Source organism: Copidosoma floridanum, unplaced genomic scaffold (assembly GCF_036245765.1).
Source record: "Copidosoma floridanum isolate Cflo_tuat_1 unplaced genomic scaffold, Cflo_Japanese_pri ptg000016l, whole genome shotgun sequence".
Lineage (NCBI taxonomy): Eukaryota > Metazoa > Arthropoda > Insecta > Hymenoptera > Encyrtidae > Copidosoma > Copidosoma floridanum.
The window spans coordinates 648,187-674,242 of record NW_028321893.1 but is presented as its reverse complement, the minus strand read 5'-3'; the positions used below and the strand labels follow the sequence as shown (position 1 = coordinate 674,242).

The 26,056-nt window shown below is 43.7% G+C and overlaps 1 protein-coding gene across 1 annotated transcript in view; it reads left to right on the top strand.

The window, feature by feature from the left end:
- Window positions 1-26,056, top strand: part of CarT (Carcinine transporter) — a 1,715,434-nt gene that overhangs the window by 1,523,157 nt on the left and 166,221 nt on the right. Inside the window, exon 10 of the mRNA XM_089592391.1 lies at window positions 20,003-20,181. Within this exon, the coding sequence (XP_089448517.1) occupies window positions 20,003-20,181 (179 nt within the window). The remainder of the gene's footprint in view (window positions 1-20,002; window positions 20,182-26,056) is intronic.

The window sequence follows — 26,056 nt, the reverse complement described above, 5'->3', positions numbered from 1 at the left end:
ATATGACCGAACTGCATACATTTAAAACACTTCTTTGACGTGTGTGTACAATCTTTGCTTATATGTCCGCTTTCACCACAGTTAAAACAACCGCGTGTAGATTTCGGGCTACTTTTCTTCGTAGATGCCTGCTTCGTCTCAGCAGACTGTCCCTGCACGACGTGTTGTTTACTTCTCGCGTTCTCGTACGCCGGCAACAGCTCTTTCAGCTTAGCTATTGTTTTTGCACTATATAATATAACCTTGTTCGTCACCTCATCAGGAATACCGTCTACTATATATTCGGCTATAACATCCTCGCTCAGCTGCGCACGCATTCCAATGGTCATCATGCTTTGAACATACCTAAGCATAGTCTCCTGTGGCGTCTTTTTTTTCTTCGCGAGCATATCATGTATACTACGGCTGTTGCTCGTCACGGTGAAATCTTCTCGAAGGCTGTTTCTTAACTCATTCCATGTTACAATGCTACTCTTACGTTCTAACCAAATTTTGGCAGCACCATCGAGGGACTTTTTCACGGCAACCAAAGTTTTAACCGGTGACCATGCATTATTAACGGCAAGCTGATTCATTTCTTGAATCCAAGAATCGACTGGGTAAGCGGCATCTTCACCCGAATATCAAGGCAACGTCCCCTGTACGTCTTTCAAGCTGATCTTCGGTTGAACGTGGGTCGGACCAGGAGGCGGATTTTCTTGAGAGGCTAACGCCAACTCTCTCCTTGCTTTGCCAAGCTCTCTCTTTAGTAGCTTGTTCTCTCTCTGTACCATAGCTGTATCAGTCGGTAAACTCCTGGCCTTCTGAGCCTCGGCCAATTGTCGCTGCACTTGCATAAATTCAAGCTTCATTTTTTGCATTGCAGCTTCATGCTCTGCCTGCGACATTTGGGTTTCGTCGTCAGACATCTTAGCTTGTCGTCCGCGACTTCTCACTACGGCTTCTTGCTCACAAACGGCGCACGACTTCTTTGCCTCTCTAGGCGGTTGAAAACGTGTCGCTTGAGCGCGAGAGCCACTCTGCTCTCTTCGAATTTTACCTTGCTTCTCCATCTCGCCTGATTCATCCAACAAGTGTGTCTTCGTATAGGCACTGTATATAAGTATTGAATACAACTTAGGTACTATACACACAGCACTCACAGCAATGTCTATACGGAGTGGCACTCTCGCGGCGTCTCCCGAGAACTCTCCACCACTCCTTGTTGTTGCCAACTCGTATCTGGCACTCTTGTAGTTGATAAGCGTCAATTCGGCTACCCGCTTCTGAGAACCGTCTGCTCCCAAACATTAACTAATATAACGGCTGATTTTAGTTTTTCAAACGTCTTTGAAAAAACATTAACTTCTTATGCGATACGTCTTCTTGGCACCTCTAGTCAGTAGATTTGTCGTCTACTCGTCCTCTAGCTGGTGCGAGTTTCAGGATTCGGCCTTTCCTGTTAAACAATAAGGTTCATCGCATTTATAGTCCACAGTCTACAGTCCTGCACTCCACAACTGAACACGTCTTGAACTGTCACTACAACCAAACACCTTAGCCACCTTCACAAATCGACCGCAGCATCTAATCTTAACACATAACTCACAATTCCGCATCCAAGCTGAGCCCCCAAAATTTGTGGGAATGTATTGCAAAATGGGAATAAGATCAAGACAGATGTAAGTATAAGGTAACTTTAATATTTAGACGTGTTACATCTCGTGATAGTCAAGCGCGGAGAGCTCTTGACTCGACTGTAGCCAAGAGCGAACTGCCCTCGCGCGCCACATAGCGCATTCAATCTAACTGTCTCATTTATACATAGTTATACTCTCGCCTGATCGATGATGTTATATATTTTTTTTATTTTAAACACAATCATACCCATAAGTATAGTAATCACTTTTTAAACAGCACTACCCGTAACAAGATTTCTGCATGATATCGTGCAAGATATCCTACACAATATCTTAAAAGATATCCTGCACGATATGTTACAAGATACCCTACACGAAATCTTGTAGTATATGGTGTAACATTTCTCGCACGATAGTCTACATAATATGCTACACGATATTAAGCAAGATTTGCAGGAACTAAAAAATAAGAAAGTATAAATTGTAACCCATGTAATTCTTTTTTGCTTTAAAGCTGTTAGAAAAACTATTATAAGTAGAAAAAAAAATAAAGCATCTCTTTGCTCGAGTTAGGGGGTTGGAACCTGGTCCGGAGGACTCAAAGTCGAGTGTCTTACTTACTTGGCCAGAGTGGATTAGACACTTGAAAAAGAATGTACATCTTAATGAGGTATATCTGTAACTTATGTTCATTATTTTATTATTTTATAAATAATATTTACCACCTTGGTTTTCTAATTAATAATTAACATCTCATTAACGTACATTTCATTTATTTTCGTTTCTCTTAACAAATTCGTTAAGAATAAATGTTGTAATTAACTTTACAACTACTTTTCGTTCACGGATTTTACTTATACTGTTCATATACATTTCATCCCAAAGGAAAATTAGTGGATGTTTAAAAATGTAATAAATTTATCGTAATTGTCACAACAAAGTTTTTGATTACCTTTTCCTCTGTAATTCTTTAATCTGGGTATCGAATATCAGCAGGAAAAACAATTTTTTACTTATTTATACAGGACTCTCATATACAGGACTATTTATAAATGCTATAAAATTTAAACAAAAATTAGAAAAATTTTTTTAAAACTAGAATAAAATACTGTAAAAAAGCAATATCCTTAAGACATAATAACAATTTTAATTGTTATTTTACATAGTTTTGTTTAATTTATTAAAAATTTGTTATAAAAATTGTTCGATTTATACAAGAAAATTAATATTTTTGTTACTGTTCTCATAGCCTGTCAAAATCACTGCGTAAGATTATAGAAACTTTATTAATGTTGTTTCATGGAAGACTCTATTTAAGTAATTTCGTTTTTCATAAATTAAATCGTAATAATTTTGTCTACATGGTTTCGCAAAAATAAATAAAAAAAACTGTAAAGGAAGATCATATTTATTTTGTTTTACATTTTTAATAATAAAGATTAATTAGATTTTAACAGGATAACAAAAAGTTTTTTGAATAATTATGGAAGTTTATTTAGTGCTACAGTTTCGTTACACTACAAAAATCAAATAATTCACAGCTTTAGTACTAAAGATTGAATTTCAATACGCTCAAATTATGTTTGTCAAACAAGTGGTAATTTCACGTCTAATGTATCATACTACTGACTATAAAAGTAAGATAATCAACCTCAAATAATTGAAAAATATAAAAAGTATACGAAACTCTTTATGCTAACGCTATAAGACCATAAGTCTAGCACCGTTAGCTAGGCCATTTGTCTTAGAGCTTTAAACATAGATACTTCCATAATTTTTTTCTTATCAACTAACGTATTCAATTGTTAGTTTCTATTTCTTGAAACATTTTATACATAGACTGAAGATTTTTGGTTTAATGTATGATGGCTTGGAACATGTGGTCAAAATATCATTTCTCTGCTTTTTCAAGGAAAACTCGTCAATATGAAATTATTTCAAATAAAATATGAATACCATTTTCGTTAAGAATCTAAAAATATATGTGATAAGAAATTTTGATTCTTATTCTTATGACAAGCAGTATCAACAGTATTCTTAGGGCAGAATAGTGATGCGAAAACTATCTTCAATAAATATGTTATACATCACACAACTCTTACCACTTCCTACGAATGTTCACTGTTTCCATTAATAAAATTAATTTTTATGATTATACACATAGGTATATGTGAAGATGGTAGTAAAGCAAGTATCTATAATGTTTCAAGTAAAAACAATTTAAAAGTTTAAGTCTGAGAACAAAACACAGTATTTGATCGATGCTTCTTGAAAATTATTACTGTCACCATCATGAGTCTTGTATCTTTATAAGCAGTACCTTTAAAATGGTTAAATATGTTAATAAATATGTATGTATTTACTTTGTGTAAAAGTATTTAAAAAATCTCAACCCCATTACATTTCAGCATACTAAAGTAAGAAAACTTACACAGTTTTTAAATGATGCAAATGATTAAAAAGCAAGACTTGTTGACGGTTTTTTTAATGTCAAAATAAGTTTTGTGTTTTCAAAAGTATAAAACTAAATAAACTTTACGTGTATACTTTTCAAATTTTTTTTTTTTGCTATTTTAATTCAACATACTTCTTCACAATATTTCACAATTTTTTTCTCTAACAAAATGATAAAAAAATACCTAATTTTTTTATTAAAGTTTATGACGGAGTCATTTTTCTCTGACCTATAGCATTGAGCGCCGAAACGCGTCATCAAGGTGGAATCTATTTTCACTATAAGAAGCTAATAAAGGTCCGGGTCTGTGTGTTTCATGTTCTACGTGAGAGTAATCGGATGCAAGGAGTAGCGCCAAGGAGAGAAGAGGAGACATAGCGCCGAAGAAAAGCCCAAGAATGTGTAGTTCTGCGTATTATAGAATATTTGTAATTGCCGCGCCATTGTCCTAATCCAGTACTTCTTTATCAACGAAGATTGTATGCTTACCTAGGTATCTGTATTAATAGTATGTATTGTAAATTGCGTCGCGTTCGAGTGCGTGTGAATAATGTCCTGGCGGTAAGAATAAGAAGTATGTATGTAGATATCGTGTGGTAATGCGCAAGGCTGCACTAATTGGTGGGCCTAAGGACACTCTTGCAGTAGCCTTCGAGCGAAACAGAGCTTTCCGAGTTTTCGCGTTTCCGGTATCACAGACCGAGAGAGAGAGCATCGAGCGAGAGAGAGAAGGAGAAGAGCGGAGAATCAGCGTCCCAAGCCAGCCGGGAGCGACCTTGCGACCGACGACCGAGGAGACGAGGACCATCGCCACCCCCAGCCGTCATCTGCGAGACCAGGGCATCGACAGGCCAAGAGCTGATTTGACCCGGAGCATGGTGAACCCGGAGGTAAGGGTAAAGTAGAGTTTGTAAGCGTGCGTGTGTCCTTACGTGTGTGTCGGGGGATCGAGCAGTGCGGGACTCCCCCAGGAAGCGTGGAGTGCGAGAACGGGAGAGTCCGGGGGAAGGCGTGATTGTCGCGGATTATTGTGATAGCGCCGGATTGCGCCAAGATTCGGGCCTAAAAGCCCCCGTGTAAAAGTTCGCTAAAAATAAAGTGAAGTGTTCTTAGAATCATTAACTCGTTTGTTGTAGTGCGTGTGTTTTTCCCTCCTTCATAATTTACAGGTCGCGCCTCGTTTCTCCTTGGAAGGAGAAACGATCCCGACGGACTACCGCCGGCAGGACCTCCTCAGAGACGAGTCTCCTGGGCCAAGCAGCGGACCTCGTGGGCGTGGGGACAGGGGTTGTTTTTCGCGTTTCAGGATACGGCGGACGTTGGCGAAAGGATTGACGATAGTGTCTTTGGACGTTGTCTCGGGACCGCCCTGATTGCGACACCCTATAGTGTCTCAGGGCGCGAAAGCGCAACTTCACAAAGTGGCGCTCGACGTGGGGCCATTTAGCTGGGGAACGAGAATCAGGGTATAAGCGCGTGAATAGTGTCTCTGTTTGTAATTTTTTTTTCTATTTCCGTAAATTCGCCGTGAGCCGTAAGTGAATGTGTCGTGGGTAAGATAGTCGTTTTCGTGTGTTATTAGTGTCGTTACGTATTTTATTTCATATTAAGTGGCGTCGCGTCCGTAGTGCATGCAGGGATATTTTCTGTGTTTACACCACGTTGCCACGTTGACCGGAATTTTTTTCTGGAAACTGCCAAAATTTACCGGTTTTTAGGAGTGTTTGGGTTAGGCAGCGCCGAGTACGAGTGTGAGTCGGGGGAGACGTATAGTCGAAGAGTGAGAGAGAGAGACGCGGCTAAGCTTGGGGAAATTAAGCGTGTGCGTGAGTTGGACGGGCTTTTTGATAGCGCCAATTTTCAGGTGAACGAGTGAGCGGCTCTTCTTGCGCGTTTTGTTTTTCTTGCGCGTGCGACTTTCGCTTTCCAGGTACTAGTAGCGGCCATCTTGGAGACCGCTTGCGTTTTCTTTGCGTGCGTGATTTGTTTACAGGAGGAGAACAGGGCCTAACGTGCCTTGTCTTACACATATATATTTTTATTGTTTATTTTTATATATTACCACATAAATAATATTTTATTTTTTGTCTATTTTCTTTTCCTCTCTTCTTTCTGAGCGTTGCCTTTCTTCCTATTCTTTCGTGTTTTTGTCCGAGTGTTAAGAAGTGCGCGCCGCGTTGTGATAGTGCCGTTGCTGTGATATATATTTCGGGACAAGTGCCTGGTGTCGTGTAGATTTAGATTCGGGGAAGGGAATTGCGCGGATCTTTATCGTTTTTGTCGTGCGTGTAGGGGAGTTAGGAATATAGATATAGACCGTTTGGGGAAAATTATTGTTTTTTTTTGTGTGTTTTGTTGTTGCGTAGTGACAAGTCGGGCGAAGTTAGCGTCTAGCTCACGCGTCATAAGTTGCGGAGATGAATCGTCCGCGTGATATGGGGCCGCTGGAACCGCAGTTACATGCCGAGATTATGCGCAACGTGGTACACACCCGCAAGCAGAGAGCTTTTCGGCGGGAAATATTTACGCTCCCACTAGAAGTGGTGTTACCCCAGCTAGACGAGCGGGGACTGAGTTTAGAGGGGGACGAGTTTGTGCTGCGAGACAGACTGTTGCGACATCGAATGCTCGAGCTCGAACCGGAAAACCAGCTCATTCCGCGGTATGAATGTGATTTCGCGCTAGCCGGATCCGAAGATGGCGACGAGTCAATCGCGGGGGCCGAAGCTAGTGATCATCCGCGGGTGTTGGGGCCGAGCGAGGAGTTGCGAGAGAGTAGCGCCATGAGAAACCCTAGTCAACGGGGGGCAGAGGTAACCGTAGCGACTAGTGGGGGCAAATTGGGCCATCTCGCCCCACCAGAAGGTGACCACCGGTGGTTGGGAACCCTGGGAGTAGATTCATCGATTGATCGTAACGAGCAAGCTCTTAGCGCCCGGGACCCGATTTTTACACGCGTCGCAACGACGCAGACTTCGGAGTTCGTTCCGCCGATGTGCCCCGTGACAGTACCTGCTACCGTGACAACCACGACGGTGTACACGTCCCCGGTCATGGCAGCCTCCGTCACGCCTCAGCGACGGATTTTCGCACTTCAGGGTCAAGCGAATATGCGCTTTGTGGGGACGTTGCCTCCCGGGGATACCGGGAAAATCGATTTAGGAGTTTTCGATGTATTCGACAGGATCAGGAAGATGCAGGCCGTGGGAGTAGGGGCCCTCCGTAGAGTAAACTCGAAGGCGCCGGCGTTATCGTTCCCTCCGTTGCCTCGGACCAGCGCCCCGGAACTTAATGCTTCGCTCAACCATAAGCAAGACACGTGTGCGCCGCGTCTAGCGTCCGGCAAGGAGAGTCGTCAGTTTTATCAAACCGCGACCGAATGGGTTAACAAGTCTCCGGGTCCGGGAGACGCCGCGATGAAGGAGGATGTGCCAAGTGACCAGCGCCTTGATGAAACGTATGCGCAAGCGACGGCCGAGTTACGGGGACTTAATCCGCGTCGTGAAGAATCAGTTAGCGAGACTGAGACCTTCCGGCTTCCACGGAAGCCGCTGCCATCAAGGAAGCCTCTGACACAGCCGAGGGGACTTGAGAAGAAGGTTGAGGAGGAGGTGGAGCGCGCGTACGAAGAGGGCGAGTTATCTGACCACTCGCGACGACCCGCGCCGTCAGATAGCGAAGGCTGGACCCTTGTCTCTCCTCACCGTTTGAGGCCGAGAGGGTTTCCAGCAGAGTCAACGGGAACCCGAGTCCCAGGCCCTCGGGGCCAACGATTCCCGTCAGACGTACGCCAAGCCGGCCCATTCCCGACCACCTTAAACTCTGTGGATAACTCGCGTGGGAGACCGTTGAGCCCCCAACCACGAGAGGAAGGTTTCCAACTGCCGAGCATGAGGAGCACGCGTAATAGGGCACAAAATCAGCGTAGACAACAGAGGGGGCCGATCCTACCGGAGGAGCTGCGGGACGTGTGGAGCGAAGAATGGCACCCTCGAGCGGGCGAGCGAGCGCTGAGCGACCAGTTAAGCTCGGATAGCGAGAGCGAAGCGGAGTTCACTGGTTGGCGGGCCAACGGCCATAATAGACGACGTGCCAATACATTGGAACGTGGTCGAGCTGAGAGATCGGCTGAACCACGTGAGAACCGGGCCTCGAAGGCTCTCCAGAACTGGAAACTCCATTTCTCGGGAGAGGATAAGGGGGAAGATGCAGAGGATTTTCTTGAACGCTTGGAGGACTGTCGCGTCAGTGTGGGGGCGAGCGAAAGCGAGTTTTATCGCGCCGTGCCAGTAATCTTGTTCAAAAGAGCGAGCCGTTGGTTTAGGGCCGTAAGGAGCGAGGTAGTGACCTGGCGGCAGTTTAAGCGAGCGTTTAAGCGACAATTTGTGGGCGAGTATGATCGTGAGGATTTGTTGGACGATCTGCGGCGCCGGACTCAGGGGAAAGGGGAGAAGGGGAACGATTACGTGACCAACATCCGCTATATCGTGTCGCGTTTTGTCAGGCCGCCGTCCCAGAAGACGGTTACCGAGACCGTGTACCGGAACTTACTCCCGGAGTATCGTAAGGCGATGAGTGGGCAGCTTATAATGTCGCTTGACGACATCCAAGAGTACGGGCGCTTGTGGGAAAGACAGAGAGAGCTGGACGGGAAATACGCGCCACCCCCACCGCCGGAGAAGATGCACGTTCCCGGAGCCGCTTTCATTAACTCCGCGTCAAGGGCCAAGGTAGCGGGGATCACCGACGAGAACCCCGAGCAGGTCGCCGCCGCTGCGGTCGAGACTCCGGGCACTAACAAGGGAGCTAAGAAGCGGGGACCTGGGAAGCCGCCGGGAAATTTGGATCCGGTCATTTCCGGGTCTCCCGCGCTACAGTGGCCGGTGCCCAACCCCCCGTCCCCAAGCCCGGCAAAAGGGGAGCCAGGCCCGCATTCGTCGTATGCGGCCGCCGTGCAAGTGACCCAACCGAACGTCGCGAGGAACAGCGGAGCGCCGGCGTGGACTGGAGGCCAATGGGTATGGCCATCAGTACCCCGACCCACTGTAGGGGGGGACTTGGGGCCGCGACCTACCATTTCGCCTCCACCAGCTCCCGCCGCCCAGTCCAACCCGTTTCGCATGCTTGGAGAGAATCAAGCTAGCGATCGTCAGCGCCTTGGACTGTTCATGGGCGCCTGCTTTACCTGTAGTGGCGTAGGCCACCGCTCGGCACAATGCCCCGAGAGCTTATGTTATGTGTGCCAGCAAAAGGGCCATATGTCGCGCGGGTGCCCTAACCGACCCCCTCGGGTCGAGGGCGCGATCGGGGGCACGATGCCGCGGAATGTGTATTGCCAAGTATGCGGCCTTCGAGGTGTGACCTTTAAGTCGTGTAGCGTGTGCGAGAAACTTCGTGAGAGTCTGGGAAACTGGCAACTGGGGGGCCAGTAAAGAGCTTGCTCCCTGGACCCCCCAGGGCGGGATGTGAGACGACGGAGACAGCGAGAGAAGCGTGTGAAGCAATGAAGCGAGGCGAAGCGAAAGCAAAAAATCGATCGAGTGACGAGAAGCGTAGCGACCTGGTTGATGATAGCGGTAGTATCAAGTTATTCGGAAAGTCGAAAAGAGAGCAGATCGTGAGTAGCGAGATAAGCGTGACCCCTGATTCCGAGTCAGAAGAGGTGGGTCTGCAGGATGTTCGCGGATTGTTCGAAAGAGATGATGAGGACGCAGGGGTCGATCGAGCGATAGCGCCAAGCATGCGTGTGATGTTGGGTGGCGACGTACTGAGCGAGTTTAAGGGTACACCTGTCCCTGAGGGGAATAGGGCTAGAAGAAATAATTGGCTAAGGCCTCGTGGAGGGGAGGGGGTGTCGCCCGGAGGCGAGAAGGAAGTGGAAGCGAGTGCCAGCGAGCGGGAGGACGACCGCCTGTTTGAATGGCCCAAGCCAGTGTCATGGGACGCGTGGAATAGCGAGCCGTTGAAGGTGTTTAAGACGGTGGACGAGATGTTGCAGGAAAGTGTTGAGAAAAGGGCGGCTAAGCCCCGGAATGAGGGCCCTCTCGGACTTTCCCTCGACGACGTTTTCCCCTCGGCGACCCTCGGTTTGAAGCTCCTGAGCGATGAGGAACGTGCGAAGTATGCCGGTGGGTTGCATGTGGGGCTCCACGAAGAAATTGCCGGCGTGAGCGATGATAATCGCAACTATATTTGTGTGTCGTTAGGGGGTCAGAGCTACAAGGCCTTATTAGACCCAGGAGCCACCTTCTCACTAATCGGGCCTAAAGTGGCCGATAAATTCGAGAAGCGCCTGTTGCCAAGTAACTCCGCGATGCGTAATGTTAATGGGGGTGTGACTAGAGTGTTGGGGGTGCTTAAGGCACAAATAGACCTCGGAACGAGCGAAGGCGTTTTGTATTTGAAAGCAGTGCCAAACATCGATCAGGACCTTCTTTTGGGGATGGACTTCTGTCAGAACTTTGAGATCGAGGCTAACTTCGGTAAGCGACTATGGCGAGCGAGTGAAGGACCATGGGCTTCATTCGTCGGGGGGAGCGATGAACCTGAGAGAGTGATTTACGCGGAATGCGCCGGTATCGTGGAAGTGGGTGACGATCAGCGTAGCCGAGTGAATAAACTGATCGAGCAAGTATTATCGTCGGCCACCGAAGCACCAGGAATAACTAAACTAACCGAGCATGTTATTCGCGTGACCGATCGCACACCGATTCGACATCGGTTGAGGCGTATGTCGCCGCGGATGCAGGAAATAGCGACCGAGGAAGTAGAGCGAATGTACCACGAAGGGATAATCGAAAAATCGTCGAGCGATTATAGTAGCGCCCCAGTAATGATAAAGAAACCGGATGGGACTTACCGATTTTGCATCGACTTTCGCGACTTAAATAAGGTGACGACTCGCGATGCGTACCGCTTGCCGAGTATGGATTCGATTCTGGACCGACTCCGAAGTGAGCGGTACCTATACAAAATCGATCTGAAACAGGCCTACTTTCAGATACCTATGGAAGCCTCGAGTAGGAAGTATACCGCGTTTTCGATGCCGGGTTCGGGGCTGTGGCATTTTCGACGGATGCCGTTTGGCTTGACTAATGCACCGATGACGTTTCAGCGGCTCATCGACGCTTTATTCGGACCGGACTTGCAACCCAACGTTTTCGGGTATCTAGACGATATCATCGTAGCGACGGACGATTTTGATGAACACTTGCGCTATTTGGAAATAGTCATGCGTCGGGTAACGGGGGCTGGGTTAGAGATCAAATTTGAAAAGTGCGAGTTCTGCTTGTCGCAACTTACCTACCTGGGTCTCATATTAGATAAGGATGGGTTGCGCCCCGATCCCGAGAAGATTGCGCCGGTATTGAAATATCCCACCCCTATGGATGTTAAGCAATTACGCCGATTTTTAGGGATGGTCGGGTGGTATAGCCGATTTATTGAACGTGACTCGGAGATAAAAATTACGTTAGTTAAATTGTTGCGCAAGAAACAAATGTGGGAGTGGGAAGCGGAGCAGCAGGAAGCGTTCGACAAATTGAAGGGGGCCCTAACAGACGCACCGGTATTAGCGCGGCCGGATTTTGCCAAGCCATTCACCGTGCAGACTGACGCGAGTAACTATGCGATCGGCGCGGTGTTATCCCAAGAGCATGAGGATGGCGAGTACCCCATCGTGTATGTGAGCCGTGTGTTAACACCTGCGGAGAAGAATTACAGCGTCACGGAGAAGGAATGCCTTGCGGTAATTTGGGCACTTAAAAAACTGCGACCGTACGTGGAGGGGTATCGGTTCACTGTGATTACCGATCACAGTGCCCTGAAGTGGATTAAAGACTTGCGCGAACCAGCGGGGCGATTAGCGAGGTGGGCGTTAGAGATGTCCCAATGGGACTTTGAGATCGTGCATCGTAAGGGCGCCATGAACCACGTGCCGGACGCGCTATCTCGATTGTCGGGGAAAGAGCAGGAAATAGCTGCGTTTGACGAGATTAACGACGAGTGGTACGTTAAAATGATGAAAGAGGTGGCCGAATATCCGCTCAAATATAAGGACTGGCGCGTAGAGGACGGGAGACTATATCGTCACTGGGTAGATTTGCTGTTAGATCCGATCACGCATCGAGAGGAAAAGTGGCGATTGGTAGTGCCGGAAAACTATAAGGAGCGCGTCATGACCGATGCACACTGTTCGCCGTCGAGCGGACACATGGGGATCGAGAAAACTTACGATCGCGTAGCTCGTGAATATTACTGGCAAGGAATGTATTATGACGTCAAGAGGTTCGTAAAAGCGTGCGAATTGTGTCAGCAGTTTAAAGTGCCGCAGACAGCCCCGCAAGGATTAATGGGTAAGCGAATCTTGGAGAGACCGTGGGCCGTCGTGGCCGCCGATCTGATGGAATTTCCGCCGAGTAAAAGTGGCCATAAGTACTTGATTGTTTTCCAGGACTTATTCACGCGTTGGATCGAAGTTAAGCCGTTTCGTAAAGCCGATGGTAAAAGCGTAGTGCGAGCGTTAGAGGAGCTAATTTTATTTCGATGGGAGACGCCGGAGTACTTTTTGACGGATAATGGCCGCGAATTTAGTAATAAGTTGATCACCGAGACATTAAAAGAGTACGGGGTACAGCATGTTTTCACGCCTCCCTACCATGCCCAAGCCGATCCCGTGGAGCGGACCAATCGGACTTTAAAGCAAATGATAGCAATATTTGTAGGTACCGATCATCGCAACTGGGACTTACATGTGCATGAGTTTCGCCACGCGGTTAACACTGCGACTCAAGCGACGTTGAAAGTTTCGCCGACGTTCTTGAACTATGGCAGAAATCCGAAGCCAGTGAAAAGTCTGCGTCGAGAGGTCGAACCTAAAGAGAAAATCGAGCGGATTTCACCGGAGGCGTGGGGGGATCGGGTTAAGCGACTGGATGCGTTGCGAGACTTAGTAGCTAAACACATCGAAGACGCAAGATCAAAACAAGAGAGGTATTATAATCGAGGACGTCGCGATGTACGTTTTAGCGTGGGTATGCAAGTAATGAAGCGTACGCATCATCAATCTGATGCTACGAGGAAATTCTCAGCAAAACTAGCGCCCAAGTTCGAGGGGCCGTACGAGATCGTCGCGGTAAAATCACCGGTAGTCTTTGTCCTTCGCGATGGAAATAAGGAGCGCGTTGCACACGTATCGGACATCAAGCGATATGTGCCCCCGCGAGGAAAATCAAGCACCTAATAACGTTTTCCCGAGATTTTCGCGCCTAAACTCTTGCTTCTTTCAACTTCCTTTCATGCCGAGGGTGAATTCTAACTGAGGCGCTTATACCAGTGTGTAATGTTTCTTGACAGGTACCAGTCGAGGAGTCGGATGGAGCAGAAGTATCGGCGCCCATGGAGGATGTTGCGCCTGACGATGACCGCGAGCCCACCCCACCCCCGGTAGTAGTCGACCTGCCCCTTACCGTAGGCCAAGACGCCCCAGCCCCCGTTATCGCAGCCGAGGACCCCGTAGGGCCAGCGGAGCAACCACTGGGTGACTTGGAGGAAAACCCCAAGAACGCCCCGGAAGGGGAGCCCCTCCGCGAGGGTGTTAGGGTACCAGCAGTAATAGAGTTATTGGGGAGGGAAGAGCAGGAAGCTATCGAGGGTTTGGTGGACGAAGAGTTTCCCGTAGGCGCGACCTCCCCAACCCTAGGACGCGTGCTTGAGCACCCACGGATCGACGATCTCCTTGATTGGGCGGATAGCGAACTGGACGGGTTTATTAGCAGTGGAGCGATACCCCCCGGGCGTGGGCAGGAGATGAGACCAGGGATGTTGTGGGCATTGGGTCTCCCCTCCTTGCCGGAACCCGAGGAGGATGCGTTAGATGCGTTAAGGGCCCGGGCCTTGGCAAGCATCCCGGCCAGCAATCCCGCAGTCAAGATAACCGCAAGCCAGAAAAGGGAGGTCGACGAATTAGTGCGGCTGTCCTTGGATTACCTGGCGGACGAACCAGGGTCCCTGCGCAATCTCGAGGCAGGTATCCAGGCGAGTGTGGGCCGGGAAAGAAAAAGAAAAGGCGAAGAGCAGGGTAAGCGGAAGGCTCGAGGCCCTCGACAGCTACAGCTCGATGACTACGAGTCCCCGCATTCTCCCCCTCACCATCCTTTGGTGGAAGAGGCAGGGCCTCCTGTAAGAAGGTTGCTCTCCCGTCCACCGTCGCCCACCGGTCAGCCTGAACAACAGGTACGACGGGAGAATACGGCAGCCGTCTCTCCCCCTCGGGCTCACTACCCATGGCCAGAGCAGGTACCAACGGCTGTGCGTTCGGCTACGCCGATGGACTGGGACGTGGAAGAGCCTTGGACGATCGGGCTTGTAGTCCGCCCCGAGGCCTCTTCCTCGCTTCGAATGACACCCCAACCCATCCGTGACGAATCGTCGGGGAGTCGTATCCCCGTGGCGGCAGAAGACTCTGATCGACTTCCCTGGGACAGGCCGTTGCGAGACGGTTTTCTGCCGGTAAAAACCGGGGGAGTAATGTTCGCTGACGTGCGGAGGATTCCGACCGACCCTCGCGTTGATCCTCTCCCGCGGGCATGCTTCGCGTGTTGGGAAAGAGGACATAACTCTGGGGACTGCCGTGAACCGTTAGTTTGAAGGTTCTGCCGAAACTGCGGGAGACGAGAAGCAGATCTGAATTCGTGTCCCCGTTGTTCGGATGCCCACCGCGAATACTTGCAGAGAGGGAGGGTCGAACACCGTGCCCCCCCGCTTTCTTCTTCCGAAGCACCCCCACCATATCGATCCCCGCCACGACTGGTCGAAGCGTCCTGGGATCGCAGTTCTGCGCCCCGGCACGTCAACCAGGAGACCCCTGAGCCGCTCCGAGTTCGGTCGCCCCTTGGACGAAACCGGTACTCCGAGACTCCTCTCGGCCGGGACCACCCTCGAGGGTTGCGATTGGGGGAGGTAGACCGACCCCCGATAGGCCCCCCGAGAGAGCCATGGCTTCAACCGCGACCTGATTACCCGTTCCCTAACCAGTATGGGGATGAATGGCGCGTATTCCCGGGGAGACCAGCAGGGCCTCCGAGGCCCCCGTTAGTCGAGCCCCATTGGGATGTTCCATACCTCCAGGTCCAACCCGACCCAAACCCGTTCGCGTATCATCTCGTGAACCCCGCGCTCTAGGGAGGACGCCCACACCCAGGCCACCAGTTTGTCGGCCCTCCCAACCTCCGAGCGTACAAACAGGAGAGAGAGCAGGAGGCCCGAGAACTGAATCGTTTGGAGCGCCGCGATTTCCTGCGCACTGTCGGGGATATGAGAACTTTCCCAGACCACCTTCGCGTTAGGGAACTTCGGTGGATGCTCGAGGAATGTGAAGAACCGGAAAGGGAGGGTGGTCGACGATAAAGGGGGGAGTCGGAAGTGTTATTGATATAAAAAAAAAAAAAAAAAAAAAAAAAAAAAAAGGAGGGTAGAAAGAGAGCGTAGCACCTAGTATAGTTCGTCCGTTTGTATAACTTAAAAAGGGGGGAATCTTAGCGGAATTCACGGTTGTTTTTGTTTTTTTTTTGTTTCCGTATCGTATTTGCGTTGCGACAAGGATAAGCGCCAAGATTTCCTTACCTGAGGGACGGGGGGGGTATGCCTGGACACCGCGACCCACCGAACCGTACGCCTTCCCATCCCCACCCTTTCTCTCACCAGGATAAGCCGTAGACACCTAAACATCGAAGGCCACGCAGCCGGGAGGAAGACCAAGCACCCCAAGTTCAATAGGCGGCTGGGTTAGGAGACCCGGGTAAGTACTTTGTTTGGATTTTCTTTTACTTGGGACGTTTTTCGGAGTAGAACGAACATTCAGGGAGATGTTCGTTCTAGGGGAGGGGAATATGACGGAGTCATTTTTCTCTGACATATAGCATTAAGCGCCGAAACGCGTCATCAAGGTGGAATCTATTTTCACTATAAGAAGCTAATAAAGGTCCGGGTCTGTGTGTTTCATGTTCTACGTGAGAGTAATCGGATGCAAGGAGTAGCGCCAAGGAGAGAAGAGGAGACATAGCGCCGAAGAAAAGCCCAAGAATGTGTAGTTCTGCGTATTATAGAATATTTGTAATTGCCGCGCCATTGTCCTAATCCAGTACTTCTTTATCGACGAAGATTGTATGCTTACCTAGGTATCTGTATTAATAGTATGTATTGTAAATTGCGTCGCGTTCGAGTGCGTGTGAATAATGTCCTGGCGGTAAGAATAAGAAGTATGTATGTAGATATCGTGTGGTAATGCGCGAGGCTGCACTAATTGGTGGGCCTAAGGACACTCTTGCAGTAGCCTTCGAGCGAAACAGAGCTTTCCGAGTTTTCGCGTTTCCGGTAGCACAGATCGAGAGAGAGAGCATCGAGCGAGAGAGAGAAGGAGAAGAGCGGAGAATCAGCGTCCCAAGCCAGCCGGGAGCGACCTTGCGACCGACGACCGAGGAGACGAGGACCATCGCCACCCCCAGCCGTCATCTGCGAGACCAGGGCATCGACAGGCCAAGAGCTGATTTGACCCGGAGCATGGTGAACCCGGAGGTAAGGGTAAAGTAGAGTTTGTGAGCGTGCGTGTGTCCTTACGTGTGTGTCGGGGGATCGAGCAGTGCGGGACTCCCCCAGGAAGCGTGGAGTGCGAGAACGGGAGAGTCCGGGGGAAGGCGTGATTGTCGCGGATTATTGTGATAGCGCCGGATTGCGCCAAGATTCGGGCCTAAAAGCCCCCGTGTAAAAGTTCGCTAAAAATAAAGTGAAGTGTTCTTAGAATCATTAACTCGTTTGTTGTAGTGCGTGTGTTTTTTCCTCCTTCATAATTTACAGGTCGCGCCTCGTTTCTCCTTGGGAGAGTAGTCCGATCCCGACGGACTACCGCCGGCAGGACCTCCTCAGAGACGAGTCTCCTGGGCCAAGCAGCGGACCTCGTGGGCGTGGGGACAGGGGTTGTTTTTCGCGTTTCAGGATACGGCGGACGTTGGCGAGAGGATCGACGATAGTGTCTTTGGACGTTGTCTCGGGACCGCCCTGATTGCGACACCCTATAGTGTCTCAGGGCGCGAAAGCGCAACTTCACAAAGTGGCGCTCGACGTGGGGCCATTTAGCCGGGGAACGAGAATCAGGGTATAAGCGCGTGAATAGTGTCTCTGTTTGTAATTTTTTTTTCTATTTCCGTAAATTCGCCGTGAGCCGTAAGTGAATGTGTCGTGGGTAAGATAGTCGTTTTCGTGTGTTATTAGTGTCGTTACGTATTTTATTTGATATGAGTTATTTATAAATAAGTAAAAAAATATTATCTTTTTTGCTGGTATTTAATACCCAGATTAATGTGTTCAGGAGAAAAAGGTAATTTACAACTTTGTTGTGATAATAACAATAAATTCATTAGACCTTATCGGGAATTTACAATCGTAACAAAATGGAAGAAAAAGTAAATATGTGTAATAATACGCCGTAACCCGTGAGAGAACGTAAAAGGATGTAAGGAACTATTATCACCATGGAATTTAGACGTTTTTTATATTTTTGCATGTTGTGCTACGTTTCATTACATTTTTGTCACGTTTCGATATGATTTACCTCATACTATTACACTAATAATTTTTTATAATAATTACTCTACTTTTTTTCGTTAAAAGTAATGTTTATTTAAAAATGTAAGAAAATGTATCTAAAAGTTATTATTTATAACGAAATATTAAACAGTGTAATAAACTGCCAAAAACTGTAAGCTGTTGTCAACGTTATTACACATGACAACATTTCCTTACGTTTTAATAGAGCTCATTACAGATGCTTTTCCACGAGATTCGAGTGTTTTTTTGGAATTATAATAGTAAACGTAACGAGTCGTAAGGTAATATATAAAGTGGTAGTTGACTGTTAGTAAATGTAACAAAACGTAACAAATTGTAAGTGTGGTACAAAATCCAACTAAACCTTACATTGCAACACAAAAAGCTACGGTTTGTTATATTTTCTTACATTATTTTTTTCCGTCAGACTTTTAAATATGGATTAATTTTTCCTTGGAATAAAACATCTATGTAAACTATAAGTTAAATCCGTAAACGAAAAGTACTTGTAAAAGCAATTACTAGATTTATTGTTGATAAACGTGTTATGATACACGAAAGATTATAAAATGTACACTAACGAGATGGTAATTATCAATTAGGCAACCAAGATGGTAAATATTATTTATGAAATGATAAAATGATAAACATAAGTTTCAGATGTACCTTATAAGGACGTGAATTCTTTTTCGAGTGTCTAATCCACTCTGGCTAAATGGGTAAGACACTCGACTTTGAGTCCTCCGGAGCAGGTTTCAACCCCCTAACTCGAGCAAAGAAATGCTTTATTTTTTTTACTAATCATATTAGCTTTTCTAACAGCTTTTAAGCAGAAAAAAACTACATGGGTTACAATTTATTCTTTCTTATTTTTTAGTTCCCGAAAATCTTGCTTACTATCGTGTAGGATATGATATAGACTATCGTGCAAGAAGTTTTATTTGATATCCTATAAGATTTTGTGTAGACTATTACAGCTGTTACAGTGTCACAGTGCCTTCTTCAGACGTATGCACGACAAGACTAAGTAATGTGCCGCGTTTACATAACAACATTACACACAGGCGTACATATATTTCGGTTTAACAACAACGGACAATACATAAAAATCGTACATAGTCCATACGCATATTTTTTCTGAATTCTAAATTTAGTAATAAAATTCTATGGTAAATTATTTTAATTCTTACTAAAAAGAATGCTCCAGTACTTACTCACTTAAGCAGACGAAACGTTCTAATAGTCAGTCACTTTTTTCTTTTACAACCCCTCATTCTATTTTGAGTTGGGTATTTAAATTTATTTATAATAAAATAGTAGCTGATTTTTGTATAAATAACTACCTGATTTAACTATGTTTTGAGAAATTATACTGAAAAAATTAGCCAAGTGAGTGACTGTTGGGACATGACCAAGTGCTGGAACATTAAACTTATTCAGAAGTATGTTCAAAAGCTTAATAAATAAGTTATTGAACACTCAGTAATTATTCTTCTTTCGCACTTCTGCTCTCGCTTAAACGTTGATATTCCCTATCGATGCATCTTCTTAGCAATCATAACCTTACACTATGGTATCACATTAATACATCTAAGAACAAACTATTTGTAAAGACGCAGGATAAAGATGTGGAAGTGGAATAGAAGCTTCATACAAAATTTTCTGTTATTTTGCAGTTTCAAGCATTAACTTATTAATTTTCAGTTTTCGATGTACTGCAAACGGCACCTCACACTTCTCCATGATTAGGTTTTAAGAACCAATAGAGTATCTGATAAAAATAAAAAAAAAATTGTTTAATGTGTTTAGTTTTCTGTTAAATTAAAAAAATTTTATGTTTACAATTATCTCTCGTTGTTACACAAATAAGTGTTTTTTATTGTTATTTTATTTATGAAATTAATTTTTTTGTTAATTGTTTGGTCCATTGCAATTATTGAGTGGCCTTAAAATATTTAAAAAATAAATGTTATTTGATGACATGCTTGTTGTTCATAAGAAAAGTTAGCTTCTCCCACTTTTTAAGCTTTCTGGATAGAAATAATATAGTACAGAGGAAGAAAGATCTTATTGTAACATAAAAACTGGTGTAAGTTTTTTTTATTTAAAATTTGTCTATCACAACTTTATTCTTAACTATTGAGTTACCAATGGTAAGTAAACAATAAATGGATTTAGACCCAATTTTCATTGTATATAAAAAACTCTCACTGTCGCTATTAGCCCTATACGCCTCACTATAGACATTTTTATAGTTATAGCAATGAAAACGTAATTATCAAATTTACAAATAAGTTACTATTTCTAACTCTTAACGTCTTTTTAGGGTAGAGATAACTTAGTATTGCCCTTAGCTCTTCTGGGTGTTATATCTGTTATCGGAGGTATATCAGGTTTAAGATTACCCGAAACTTTGCATCAACGTCTACCACAAACAATTGAGGAGGGAGAATTATTTGGAATTGACTGGACATGGAAAGATTGTTGTCAAATTCAATATTCAAGGTACCGTAAATAGTACTCAATTTATGTTACAATTGCAATCGTATCGAAGAAATATTAAAACTAACGAACAAATGGGGAGGGGGCTAAGTCAGATACATATATACGTATACATTTTAACAAACAAAAACTTTAATATGTGGAAATATAAGGAAATTTTGTTAATATATGGATTATATTTATCTTTGATTCTTGCATCAACCTGCAATGTATCAACGTATGATATGTAATCATCAATTATTTAAAAGAACATTTTATCTTATAGACTACCCCTTTATTTTTTCGTCGAAGTGCCGTGCTATTTACTTGACAGTTTCAGTAATACACTTTTACCGCAATAAAATCTACTTTTTTTAGTTCAGGAGTAGAACTATCCTAAACTCTTTTGACATCTTGACAATTAAATTTTTAACTAAAGTTATCTCACCTAATGGCGCACGTCACCATACTTATACTTTCTATTACCTAAAGTGGTAAACCATTTTTGATATATAAGTAAGCACACTTTGCACTACGGAGTAAATAAACGGTGTTAGATTGAAGACCTTCGGGAAATTAGTGATGGAAGTGAATTTGTCATATTATCTTTTCCCTTAGCTTGTCCCACTAGTTCTCTGTAAGGTAAAATAGGGTATAGTGGGACACTTTTTTAAGTAAAAAATATTTATTTCTTACTTTTGAAGTTCCACTAATGCTAATTCACCTAAATTTTTTTTTCAATTAAAAATATAGGTCTTAACTTAAGAAAACAATATTTATTGACTGTACTTCTTATTATCCATTTAATTAAATAATTTTTATCATAAGTCGTGAAATCTGCTGTAGTAGGACATAGTCTTTAAGGAATACGGCAGTAGTAGGACACTGTATGTGGTAGTAGTGAGACAGTACATGATAATGTTATTTGCATATATTAGAACACAATTTTTTTTTATATAAGGTCAATTATATGAATATAATTTTTGAGAGTATATAAATATTAAAATTAATAGATCAATAGGGATTTATCTTTTATACATATTTTTTTTAACGATATAACAAAATCTCTACTTACTATGTCCATTTATAATAAAAGAAAAAATATTGTCTAATACAACACTAACTAAATAATATAATTATTAATAATACAAACTACGAAAATAATAATAGTGAACACAAGTTTAAAATAATAATTTGTTTTTAAGATCTTAACACTTTTCTTTGTTTCTTTTTATTTTACTCTGCAATAAATGAACTTCACACGTACTTAATGCTTTTTTATTGTCTTCTAGCTTAGATAAACATTTTTATATTTTCTGTACTATTAAGTCATTATTCACATTTCAGTTTTCTTATTTAAAATTTTTTTTTGATTTTTAATTTTTAGGTAGATTTTTTTTTGTTCCTAACAGTTTTTTACTCTCTTGAAACTTTTTGTTTGGATTTTTTTCGTTCTCTTTAGCATTTTTGCTTCTTTTTCTTGTTTATTAACTAAAACCTACTGCTTTTTTTTTTTTTTTTTTTTTTGTAAGTAATGTGTCAAATTATTAACAACCGCCACGGGTTCGTCCTTCTTAGCTGCTTTTTCTTGATCTTAAAATTAAGATTGGTTAGAGAGAATATATTTTTTAGAGGAAAATTATTTGATTCTTTCGTGGAGATAAAAGGCAAGTTTTAAAGGCTAAAATACCAAACGGAAATATAATGTGAGTAAACTAATACCTGCATTTTTCTGTTGACAACTTTTAGACGTATTAATTTTGTTCAGTTTTTTCAAATATTAGTTTAATGAAAATTAATTATTAAAAATATACATTTTTTTCTGCAGAATTGATTTTTTTACATTGGGTAGGATAGATTAATACAGATTGCATTAAGGTGTGGTTTCAAATTATGTCTATTTACCAGGTAACAATGCTCTCATTCACTTAACTACTAATTCTACAGACATGTTAAAGTTTAATTTTACTATTAAAGATTAGACTGATGATACTCACACGATTACTACAGTAAAAAGCATGAAATCGCAGTCGTTAAAAATAGAATTTGGTCTTGTCAAGTACTTGTCCCACTACTACTTAGTTTAAAAAAAAAAAAATACAGTAGTAGGACAGCAATCATAAGCCTCGTCCTACTTGTACATAGTGTTTGCAGAAAATAAGGGTATACTAGTACAGGCTATATTTCATGACGAAGTTATTATTTATAAGATATAATAAATAAAACTTGTTTTCAAGTGTCATATTTTTACGTATAATTAGTTTGAACGTACGAAAAAAATTTTATTTTTGGTATATCATCCTGATAGTCAACTTAAGTGTCACATCTAAAATGGGCGAAGTGCCTCGTTTAAGACGTATGCATCAAATAAGTGCTTGGACAGCTTGATGAAATATTTTTTTCATTCTCCCTTGAACGTTTACTACAATCAATTTTGGGAGTCTTATCTAGCTAAGAGATAAATATAAGAAAACTTTTTCAAGGATATTTTTTGACAAATGTATTAACCAGTTATGATTTTCTCCTCTTGTCCTACTATACCCAGCAATTTCTGCGTTGTCCCACTATTCGCTACGTGCACAATTTCGAAGCAGCGCCACCGAGGGGAGAACGAGAACTCTTGGTCGGGCACAGCAGATGCCAATATTCGCGATATGTGCTTGATACCTACAGGAACACAGCACCTCGATAGATACACGAAAGGTTCTGTGCTTATTATACCACGAATTAATACAATGTCTCAAGTGGTACAATCCTATGTGAATAACTAAAGACAAAATTTGTACTACAAGCACTATAAGCGCTTGAGTATTACTTCAACTCAAGTTCGTGTACTGTGTGATACGTGATACGTTTTATTAGTTTGCAATGTAGTAAACACAGACCTTCTCTGACCAATCAGAGAGCTCCATTAGCCCTATACCGGCGTGTTATCACAGTATGTACACACGTTCATACGATACGCTTAGAGGATCAGGCCCCAGCTAAAAACCCTAAAAAATACACAGTATACGATTTATTTCATTGCGTCTTTAAAATGAACATGCATGAGTAAAATATGTACTTACTACTTATAATTTTATTTAAAATTTAATCCTTATAATGGTTGTTGATGTATGAACACATAACTTTCTGATTATAGAAACGCTTAGTAGTCTGCGAGCAGAAGACAAACATATCGTTTAGTTTTACATATTAGCATAGGTATTGCTGCGATCGCGTTTTCAGCTTGTGCACGTAGCGAATACCTCATTTTACCTTACGTCATCCCGTCACATTATGCTGCAGTGCTACACCAGTATTGCAGTCCCTTCTACACTTCCTCGCACCGCACCCCCTCCAACTGTTCTGCAACAGTCCCTTCGACACTACATCACATTTTTACGTGAGAATGATATAGGTAAGGAGGTGCGTCGAGATATTGACCAACACTGATTGTATTAAGAGCGTTATTCAAGATACCGAAATGAAAGGCAAAGTAGCACGTGTGCTTCCCTCTAAGGCTTGTCGTGTACCCCCCTTGGTCTGTCCGATCTCCTTGGTTCACCTGGACCCCTTAAACTGCCTGACTGCCCCAATTAGAGGCTCGCTGTGTCTAATATAATCTCATTCCCTTCCTGTTAATGTTCTCTTGCTGAGATCGCCTCGCCATTGCCAAGGGGGGTAGTATGAAATGCCATGCATATTGTACGTAACACGTCCAAGGCTGCAACGTTCTCACCCTCGACGACACTGACTTCAGTTTATGGTGTGTTGAGCCAGTTGTCTTGATTGCCGTAGTGCATGTGTGTGTTGTGCTGTATGCTGTTGTCTGTGTTGTTTATGTGGCATTCCACACTTATCCTTTCATTCGATTGCAGAGAACCGCTGTACTCTTCACATTAATATTTTGCTTTTTTTTTCTTTTTCTTTTTTTTGTTTTCCATTCAGTCTTCTTTTTTTGTGTGCTAAGTGTGTAACAATATTCGTTATGTGCGCGTTTTTCCTTATAATATAATTATAAATGGAATTGCCGCGAGTTGGGCAATTGCTTAGAATTACTTTACATTCAATATACATTGTTATTTCACGTAAGCTGTTTACTTTATAATTTTAACTAGATATATTTATTGTCATTTATTTTAAATAAAAAAAAAAATTCATATTAATTTCCTATTACAAGTAGTAAGGGAACAAAAAGTTTTTTCTTATCTACGTCCTACGGACTGCGCCCCCCGATACAGTCAAGCGACTCCTGGTGCTCATTTCTATTTGCTAGCTTATTGTTACCATTCTTTCAATTATTATTATTAAAGCAACAATTACAATTTCTATTTTCTTACTTTTTTTTTTAACTATAATAAGATCAAAAAACTTCCTTGATATAACCTATTTAAAAAAAAAAATCTTTCTCAATCTCGTTAAACGAACTACGTTCCCCCCCCCCCCGATACAGTTGAGCGTCTCCTGGCGCTCATCCTTTGTTTTCTTATTACTATTAATACTGTTATTATTTTTACAATATTGCCACTACCGTTTGGTTTATATTATTATCACAATACTATTCTTATTAAATTGTTATTATCAGCATTATAATATTATTTTCATACAAATATTATTTGATATTTAATACTTGTGACGTGGCGAATCAAAGGTGTGTATAAGCACGTCACAAAGCCATTATCACCGCGAATAAACGGCGAGAGTCTCAAAGATAGCTCTCTCTCTCTCTCTCGTGCAAGTGGCTTACTAAGTACAACACGTGGAATCCTGATACAAGGCCCGGAGGCCGTAATAATACAAACAATCTAAGAGCTCGGCTTGACTCTCCCCCCATGGTCCTACAAAGGCACCTTAGTAATGTGTATATAAGAGGTATCATGAAAGTAGGCTGTAGGTCCATGAGCGATAGCTGTCAGTGTATTGGGAGGTAGCTTGGTAGCGGTGGTCGACTGGTGAGGCCGTGTCGGGTAGTGTGTGTGGCAGACCGTAGAGAGTACGTTGCGCCTGCGCAGCGAGACAAGGATAGACACTTGGGCGCACTGCGAGGCTAGTACTGGTGCTGCACGACGTGGCAACTTGAGACTCTCGCCTGCCGAGCCATTAAGTAGCCGCAACACTGCAAGCTAGTGCCAACACACAACCTCGTTCACTTGACGACATTAACCAGGTGGCCCAAGCTCTCTGCTGCCCGTGACGCACGCAGCATCGCCGGGAACAAAAGGATTAGTCCGGCCGAAATATTGTAATGGTAGGTGATGCCAAGTTATCTTGTGCTGTGCATGCAGTGAGTAAAAGTAGTCCTTCCATAACTACCTATCCCTAAATATATAAATAGAGTCAACCCGAAGCACCCCTACGGAAGGATATCGCGTATACAGCTATTAGAGTATAGCAACAAACAAATTAGTAAGCCACATCAGAGGGAGCATCCTTGTGGTGTGCCACTATAATCTTATTTTAGTAATCACGTAGATTTTATTAAACACTCAGTTCACAACTATATGCAATGTGTTATTTTAGTTGGTAGTGCACAGTGCTGATTGTAGTGGCAGCAGACTAGTGTCGTTACGTAGGTCATAAAAAGCTAGTCCACGATACTTGCTATATTGCACTACGTGCTGCTGCAATCAGCACTGTACACTGCCAGCTGAATCCTGGTCCCTTTCCCTAGTAGAATTTAAATACAATATTGTACTTAGTGTTACTATAAATAACTAATAAGAATAAGGAAAAAATACACACACACGCTAGTCGTAATCCCCGGCTAGCGTGTCACATACTTCTCAATTTGTTTATTTTTTTCATCGCTTTGTTGCGTTATATGTTTTATGTAGGCCCTTGGCCCTTAGAGTATGTCTCCGTGATGACTACTACATTGTTAAATAGGTCCAGAGTCCTCTGCGTTTCGATGGATGTT